The sequence below is a fragment of the Rhagoletis zephyria genome, unplaced genomic scaffold (genome assembly GCF_001687245.7).
Source record: "Rhagoletis zephyria isolate East Lansing unplaced genomic scaffold, Rhagoletis_zephyria_1.1 Rzeph_scaffold_03834, whole genome shotgun sequence".
Classification (NCBI taxonomy): domain Eukaryota; kingdom Metazoa; phylum Arthropoda; class Insecta; order Diptera; family Tephritidae; genus Rhagoletis; species Rhagoletis zephyria.
Genome location: NW_016160917.1, coordinates 1 through 8,235, shown reverse-complemented (window position 1 = coordinate 8,235; position 8,235 = coordinate 1). Strand labels below are relative to the sequence as shown.

Below are 8,235 nucleotides of genomic sequence, written 5' to 3'. Positions count from 1 at the left end.
ATTTCAGTTAATCACCATGCAATTACAATCGATATTAAATGAGTGTGAAAACACACAGACAGCAATAATAAATGTCGAGTGCTTATATTCAATACCCTCTATCTGCAAAAACTAAATTTTTCAGGAGAGCAAAAAAACTGTTTTGACAGCTATTTTTAAAAGTGTTAATGATTTATGGTACCCCCGAATGTCTTAAATATTCACGCTATATATTAAAACTAGTTTTTTACTTTTAATTCATTTTATTTTAGTTTAAAGATCAGATAGAGGTTATTGCAATTCGAATTATAACTGTTTATATAAAAAAAATTTGCTGATAGGGGTTTTGCAGAATAATGAAAATGTGTAGATGTAAATACTATGTTAATGCCCGTATGATACTACGTTTTTTTCCTGTATTTTTCATTTGAAATACAAACAAAAAAACTGACGAAATTACAAAAACTATTCGGCATTGTGTTAGAGAAGGACAAATTCTGTGTGAAGAACAGCTGAGTTTTGACGTTTCATTACCGAAATTAAAATTGATGTAAAACAGTTTTGTAACAATAAAAATGAAATTAAAGTGGCAAGAGAACTACGTATTCCATTTAATTGACAAAGTCCACGGTGCAGAATATATATGGAATCATATGCTACCATCATATAAGCACAAATATAAAAAGCAGCAGTTTTGGCTCGCTTTGGTGGATGAAATGAACTCAACGTTCACAGCAAATGTACCATTTCAATACAGTAAGTTTTTAGCAAGTTCACATGTAATAACTAAAAGATATATTATATGTTTGTATAATACATATATGTATTTAAAGATGAAGTTACGCACAAGTGGTGCAACATCAAGTCATATTTCAGTTCAGAGAAGCAGAGGATGGACAAGGCAAAGAGAAGCGGTGCCGGCGGAGACGAAAACGTACAGACCAGCTGGAAGTTCTATGTAGCTTTGAAATTCCTACAACATGTGAATGAGCATACACCATCAGTGAATAATTTTAATAAGTGGAGTTTGCAGGTACGACTTTTATTGTGTGAAACCGGGCAAAGCGTCGATTCGCGTGCTACGTAAAATTTGCTTAATATTTTCATTCTCTTGTAGAACCTGGACCCTGATCCCAATCCATCGCGTAAGCTTGGGGAGCAACTGCAGCCTGCAGAATGTTTCGATCCAGGCTTTGACTCAGAGTCATCCTTTTCACTCATCGAAGACAACACAGAGTTCATTACAATTACCCCTCTTGCAATTACAAGTAACAGCAGTATCCAGTCGCTCCAAGATACTAAAAACATCTCTACAGAAGACACTAATAGTGATGCAACACCAATTAAAATCATATCGGATGAGATTGTAACTCCACCTCTGGTTACTTCGCAAAACTGTGGTCGGTTTGATGACAATAACAACAATAGCACTAGAAAGTTGGTCCATGCAACAAGAAAACGAAGAACAAAAATTAATAATGATTTGGATGAAAACGCCTCTGCTTTAATCGAAGCATCACAAAATTTAACAAATGCCTTTCATGTTGCATCAAAAACAAATAACACTGACGAAAAGGCAAACAGTTTTGGGATATACATGGGTGAAGAAATTGTAAAACTGGACCCCGACTTGCAACTCAAAGCGAAGAAACAAATGCATGACATTTTGATGGATCTGCAAAGTGAGCAATTGAAACGGAATGGGCTTATGTAACACAATGACTATTTATATGTATGTATGTACACTCATAGACAAAAATAGGAGTGTCCCTTTTTGTCATGTTTTGACCATTTTCCGTAGGTTATTGAATTTTAATAACTTATTTATAAAACTTTAGTTAACTCTACAACCAAACACATATCACTAGAAGCTTTAAACTTTAAACAAAATTCAAGAAAATGCATAAAATTACATAACAATTTCGAACTTCCTTTTAAGTATTTCAAAAACAAAATGGGTTGTTGCGGCGCCCTCAGCTTAAAAAAAACAATACCCAAAATTAACGGTGATCTTAAGCCACTTGAAATTTGCCATTTATTACATAAAAATTACACATCTACACAGACATGCAATTTTCTTTTTAATATTTAAAAGAAAAAAATCGAAATTTTGATGAGTTTTCCTGAATTTCGTTTAAAGTTTAAAAGTTTTATTGATATGGTTTTGTTTGTAGAGTTAACTATACATCCCGTGTCATAATTATAAACGCACCACATATTGCCAAGTTTAAAGATTTTTAATTAATGGGGTGTATTTTTATAAGTAAATTATTAAAGTTCAATAAACAAAAGGAAAATAGTCAAACTTTACGAAAGGAGGCAGAGTTATTATTTTGCCGAGTGAATATGTATTTTGATTATTCTTACCACTTTTTTACCTTATTATTACTTTCATTAAAATATTTGGTTGCTCTAATTGAATCAAAAATGTAACAGTGTTTGTACTACTCACGGTGCACCGCTAAGTAGGCAGGTATTAGCTAGTAGGTATGTACATAAATTGAAGACATTGTACTCATTTATTTAATCACCAAATAAACCAATTGTTGCTTCTACTAGTATGGAAAATTTCCAACACGAAAAGTTTTGGTTTATTTAAACAATGAAACGATATTTTAATTTACCGCAGAAAAATAGTTTTCGAAAGTTTTTCTTATTTCTTCAGCGCTCCTTTTTGACGCATTTCTTTCAGAAGCGGTTGTTGTATAGTTGTTATCTATTATTGCATCTATTTCACTTTCGGAAATGGCGTCAAACGTAGTTTTCTTTTTCACATTTTCTGTTCTTAAAAAGTTGTGCACACATACGCAAGATAATACAATCTGAATGGCTGCAGCTGGAGCGCGATGGATGGGTGAAAATAAAACTCGAAAACGGTTCGCAAGAATGCCAAAAGCATTTTCAACAACGCGCCTGTTCCTCGAAAGTATGTTGTTGTATTTAAGTTCGCTTGGTGATAGTCTTAGATGAGAGTAAGGTTTCATTAAGTAGTCTTTTAGAGCAAAGGCATCATCGGCTAAAAGCACAAAAGGCGAGGGAGTTGACATGAAAGGGAGCGTGCATGGGGCTGGTATATGTACTTCATTTTTTTCAATAGCGTATTTCAGGTCCGAGTTCAACCAAATTCCAGCATCACCCACTCTCCCATTAACACCGACATCAGCATAAATAAAACGATAGTGGGCATCAGCGATTGCCATCAATACAAATGAATGGTATCCTTTGTAATTGAAATACGTAGATCCTGCTTTCCTCACTGGCAGTATTCTGCAATGCTTTCCTGAGACGTTTCATCAGTTGAGTGAATTTAAAAGTGTTAATTGTTAGTTTACCATCTAAAGCGCCGATGCAGTTCGGGAATCCCCACATCTGATAAAAGTCTTTTGCAATATCACGCCAATCTTGCTCACTTGCAGGGAATTTCAAATACTCCTCCCTTAACGCCAAATATATTGCGGGAATTGATTCCTTTAAAATTCTGGAAATGGTTGACTGCTGAATTCGGAACGGCAATTGAAGTGACCTTTGGGTTTCACCTAATTTTGGAAATATGTACATACATATGTATGTCGGTACTAAAAATTACCAAGAAAATATTATATCTTACCAGTGGATAGATATCGCAATGTCAGCTGCAGCCGTTCCGCAGCTCCTATGCAGTTCCTGAATTTTGTATCCTGCTTGCTAATATAGGGGCGTACTTTTTCTAATAAGAATGCAAACTGAGCTGGAGTCATTCTTAAGATATTTTTGTGAAGGATTGAATCCTCGCACTCAATTTCCTTTACCAGTTTATGGCTAAATCCTATGAAAAGTATTTTTGATAATTACAAAAACGAACTATATACATGTGTTTTTAATGTGGAATTCGAAACTTACCTTCCAGTTCTCTTTTTAAAAGCCATTGCGCAGAATATTTTTTTTTTAGTCTTTTTCTTTTTCCTACGCTGTATTAAGGCAGCAGCGTTTAGCAAACAATTTGTTGCAATAGATACAACTTGTATTTCCATTGTATGCTTAGAAAATCTCTCGTATGTCAAAATGCAAACAGCTGTGTAAAAAAACTAACAAAATACAGCCATCTGTCAAAAAAACCTAACGAAATACAAGTTGGCCGGACTGTTTTTAACAACCTAGTTTGTTTTTCGTTAGTTTTTCGTTTGTTTTTTGGTATATAGCTTACTCGCTTACACAAGTACTGAAATTGTATGTGACCTTCTCTTTCTTTCAAAATACAGCGTAAAATACACTCGAAATACAAGAAAAAAACGTAGTATCATACGGGCATAAACAAAGTTTTTAATACAGAAATCATTGGTGTGCAAAATCGTTCCCTTCTATTCGGACGTGCCCAGGAAACCACATAATTTTAATGGTGTTTTTGTGTCGAAAGAGTAAAAAAAGGCTTCGATTGCTGATTTACTGTCCGAGCATATGAGGAAATTTCCTTCGTTTTTAGAGGCGAAACGTATAGCTTCTAGCAATGCAGCTGATTCGGCTGTAAATGCCGAGCAGTACGCGGGAAAAGCACCGGTGAGAATTGAAACACCTAGCCCTTTTGTTACCGCAAAAAAAAACAGCTGGTATCATATCTGGAACCGTCTGTGAAAATAAGCTCCCAGGTCATTTAGAGATGGAACTGGGCAAATGCCCAATGCGGTAGAGTTTTTAATTTAGTAAGCATCGGAGTAGATATGATGTCCAAATATTTCATGTAGCTTAATATACGAAATAAAGCAGATTGCTTGCTACATCGGTTTTTTTATTGAAAGCAGTATTCGACGTGAGAGATAGCTTTTATTGGGGAGGTGGGACATGCACGGATGTTTCTTATCCTCTGCTGCATGGTAAGGTGTTTCTAGCAATTTAAGATATTTTTTTGCGCAGTGTGCGTAAATTACGAGTCCAAAGTCAAATTTTCCTAATATAAGAGCCCTAATTACATTTACGAGTGTAGTTATATGAACTAAAGAATACTTAGAACCAATTGATTAGATCGCTTAGTATGTTAGAAACAATTATTTTTACTTGCGTCAAGGCCTTAGTCTTAGATAAAATTAAAATATCAGCGTAAAGGTGCCCACACTCACCTACGTGTACGTATGCCGTGTCTGTTTGACGTAAAACATAAAAAATTTACTACAGTTGATGGAGAGAGAGAGAAACACGCGTAAACGTCGAACGTACACGGTGGTGAGTTTTCATTTACATGGCGCTCTTATAAGTTTGATCGTGTCAGCTGACACGTTAACGTACGTTGGCGTCAGTGACATGATCAAACTTATGAGAGCGACATNAATGGTGTTTTTGTGTCGAAAGAGTAAAAAAAGGCTTCGATTGCTGATTTACTGTCCGAGCATATGAGGAAATTTCCTTCGTTTTTAGAGGCGAAACGTATAGCTTCTAGCAATGCAGCTGATTCGGCTGTAAATGCCGAGCAGTACGCGGGAAAAGCACCGGTGAGAATTGAAACACCTAGCCCTTTTGTTACCGCAAAAAAAAACAGCTGGTATCATATCTGGAACCGTCTGTGAAAATAAGCTCCCAGGTCATTTAGAGATGGAACTGGGCAAATGCCCAATGCGGTAGAGTTTTTAATTTAGTAAGCATCGGAGTAGATATGATGTCCAAATATTTCATGTAGCTTAATATACGAAATAAAGCAGATTGCTTGCTACATCGGTTTTTTTATTGAAAGCAGTATTCGACGTGAGAGATAGCTTTTATTGGGGAGGTGGGACATGCACGGATGTTTCTTATCCTCTGCTGCATGGTAAGGTGTTTCTAGCAATTTAAGATATTTTTTTGCGCAGTGTCCGTAAATTACGAGTCCAAAGTCAAATTTTCCTAATATAAGAGCCCTAATTACATTTACGAGTGTAGTTATATGAACTAAAGAATACTTAGAACCAATTGATTAGATCGCTTAGTATGTTAGAAACAATTATTTTTACTTGCGTCAAGGCCTTAGTCTTAGATAAAATTAAAATATCAGCGTAAAGGTGCCCACACTCACCTACGTGTACGTATGCCGTGTCTGTTTGACGTAAAACATAAAAAATTTACAGTTGATGGAGAGAGAGAGAAACACGCGTAAACGTCGAACGTACACGGTGGTGAGTTTTCATTTACATGGCGCTCTTATAAGTTTGATCGTGTCAGCTGACACGTTAACGTACGTTGGCGTCAGTGACATGATCAAACTTATGAGAGCGACATGTAAATGAAATCTCACCACCGTGTACGTGCGACGTTTACGCCACAGTATATACAGTAATAAACCTTTTCGCAGTTTTTCACCAATTGGTCCCCGAGGAGTACTTTTGGGTTGTGTGCAGCGTTTTCGTTTTGCGAGCACGGCAACACTTACTGTGGGGAATTTCGCCTGATGATTAGAAAAAGGTCTTCACGAGGATAAAATCTATATAATTATGTTATTTATGAACAAAATGTGGGTTAAGTATAGTATCAATGCTTACTTAAGAATAATATCAATAGTTAAGTACATAATTAACGCTTGTGTTTCTATAAACTGGCAACTCACATCGTATTGTTTATTAAAAAACGTGAATTTTGTGTATTTATCAATGAAAACTCTAAATTTCCGAATATATTTAATCTTTATTCCAAAAAAAAAACAAGGTTTAGTTATAGAGACTCCAATGTCTGCCAGCGCATTCGCACACCCAAGTTTGAGCGGAACTCCCCAAAAATACTTAACATCAAAGTATAGAATATCAAAAATATGAGTCATACACACATACAATAGGAATTGCTATCAATTGCTACCTTACAAATTCAAGACACGCATTTGGTTGGAGAGTGCGTTGGTTATGGCGGTCATAAGTTCAGCCAACACATTCAATGGTCCATTACCCGGAGCTGTTCCAATATTCATCATATTTTAGTGAGCCTCAGAAGCCACTGCCTCTGGCTACAAGCTGGATATCTGAATATTGGAAAATAAATAGCAATTATCTTTTTAAAATTATTAGAAAAGTGTCTGTTTACTTAATTACCTGTGCCACTCTGACTTAGTACGGTTGTTGCTCCCTTTCATACCACAATAATTTTGTATGCAACTCTGAATCAGCAAAATTCATGCTCTTCTCATTATCAACCCTGATCAGATTTTACCCCCGAGGAGTACTCAAAAAGGTTTATTACTGTATATACTGTGGTGCGTAGAGCTGGGATACTATTGATAGTAATATCGATAGTTGAAAACTGTCGTCACTATCGATAGTTTTTGAAAACTATCGATGTCGGTTTTAGCAAGACTTCACAATGTCTCTTCTTTACATCTCTACACATTACATTAATTTTTTTATGCAAGAAAATTCACAACACAGTCGGCAAAAAAGAAAAATTAAGTCATTGGGATTTTTAGCAACTATAAGCTTACACTGAGTTGTAGTAAAATTTAATAAGCTATAAAACTGCTTATAAAAAATTTTTATGGAAATTCGAATTAAAACGCTTGAATTTTTAATTATTTTGTAGTTTTTTATGTTTTACACAACTTTTATAAAAAATTAGTAGACACTAAATAAACAAAAAAATAGTCAAAAGTGCTAAGAAATGTTTTTGTGCTTTTATTTTGTTGCAGTACTATATTCGTTTTCTTATAATATGGTAAAATCTTAATAATTTCCCTTGTCTGGATTTTTATATGCGCCTCCGTATTTGATCTCAGTTGAACTTTTATAAGTATGAGTTGTCAATTTAAACGAATGTCTTTTATTTTGTTTGTTTTGTAGTATTATAAATGAATTTTTATAGCCAATTTCACTTCTTTGCACTTCAAAAGGGACAAACAAAATCCGAATTTGATTTTGCCATATAAAAAATAAATTCAGATTTTGCCTGTCGCTATTCAAGGGGATGCAAGTGTACGTATATAAGTTATATAATTCAGACGCATAAATTAATAAGTTTGATTTATCATTATAAAAAGTTCTTTTTGATGCACTCAAATTTAAAAAAAATATACAATCTCTTGAGCGTTTCAATTCAATACCTTTCACAACGATAGTACTATCGATACTATCGATGTTTTCAACTATCCTTTCGGAAACTATCGAGTGGCGGTACTATCGATAGTATCCCAGCTATAGTGGTGCGAATTATCAGCGTTTTTGACAACTATTACGTAGTGATTGAACTTTTTCGAAAAGTATCGATACTAGTACTGATTTAGAATACTCTAAAGAAGAATCGATGCCAGTACTCATGATTGCAAAAAAGTATCGATAA

At 34.9% G+C, this 8,235-nt stretch overlaps 2 protein-coding genes across 2 annotated transcripts; one reads left to right on the top strand and one right to left on the bottom strand.

Annotated features, from left to right (window-relative positions):
• Positions 1–400: 400 nt before the first annotated feature.
• Positions 401–2,407, top strand: LOC108369766 (uncharacterized). Its single transcript, XM_017624948.1, has 3 exons — positions 401–735; positions 813–1,012; positions 1,097–2,407. The coding sequence occupies exons 1-3, from the start codon at positions 555–557 to the stop codon at positions 1,691–1,693; spliced, it is 978 nt and encodes a 325-aa protein (XP_017480437.1). The 5' UTR covers positions 401–554; the 3' UTR covers positions 1,694–2,407.
• Positions 2,408–2,479: 72 nt separating this feature from the next.
• Positions 2,480–3,939, bottom strand: LOC108369765 (uncharacterized). Its single transcript, XM_017624947.1, has 4 exons — positions 3,859–3,939; positions 3,587–3,784; positions 3,312–3,515; positions 2,480–3,259 (listed from the first exon to the last, which is right to left on the bottom strand). The coding sequence occupies exons 2-4, from the start codon at positions 3,714–3,716 to the stop codon at positions 2,595–2,597; spliced, it is 999 nt and encodes a 332-aa protein (XP_017480436.1). The 5' UTR covers positions 3,717–3,784; positions 3,859–3,939; the 3' UTR covers positions 2,480–2,594.
• Between the last annotated feature and the right edge of the window lie 4,296 nt (positions 3,940–8,235).

What these genes read in the sequence shown, in the direction of transcription:
- LOC108369766 (XM_017624948.1), top strand. Translation starts at nt 555, where the DNA reads ATGAAATTAAAGTGGCAAGAGAACTACGTATTCCATTTAATTGACAAA. An exon ending in AAATGTACCATTTCAATACA is followed by an intron (nt 736 to 812) that starts GTAAGTTTTTAG and finishes ATGTATTTAAAG; the next exon opens with ATGAAGTTACGCACAAGTGG. An exon ending in TTAATAAGTGGAGTTTGCAG is followed by an intron (nt 1,013 to 1,096) that starts GTACGACTTTTA and finishes ATTCTCTTGTAG; the next exon opens with AACCTGGACCCTGATCCCAA.
- LOC108369765 (XM_017624947.1), bottom strand. Translation starts at nt 3,716, where the DNA reads ATGACTCCAGCTCAGTTTGCATTCTTATTAGAAAAAGTACGCCCCTAT. An exon ending in ATTGCGATATCTATCCACTG is followed by an intron (nt 3,516 to 3,586) that starts GTAAGATATAAT and finishes TTCCAAAATTAG; the next exon opens with GTGAAACCCAAAGGTCACTT. An exon ending in CTGCATCGGCGCTTTAGATG is followed by an intron (nt 3,260 to 3,311) that starts GTAAACTAACAA and finishes GAAACGTCTCAG; the next exon opens with GAAAGCATTGCAGAATACTG.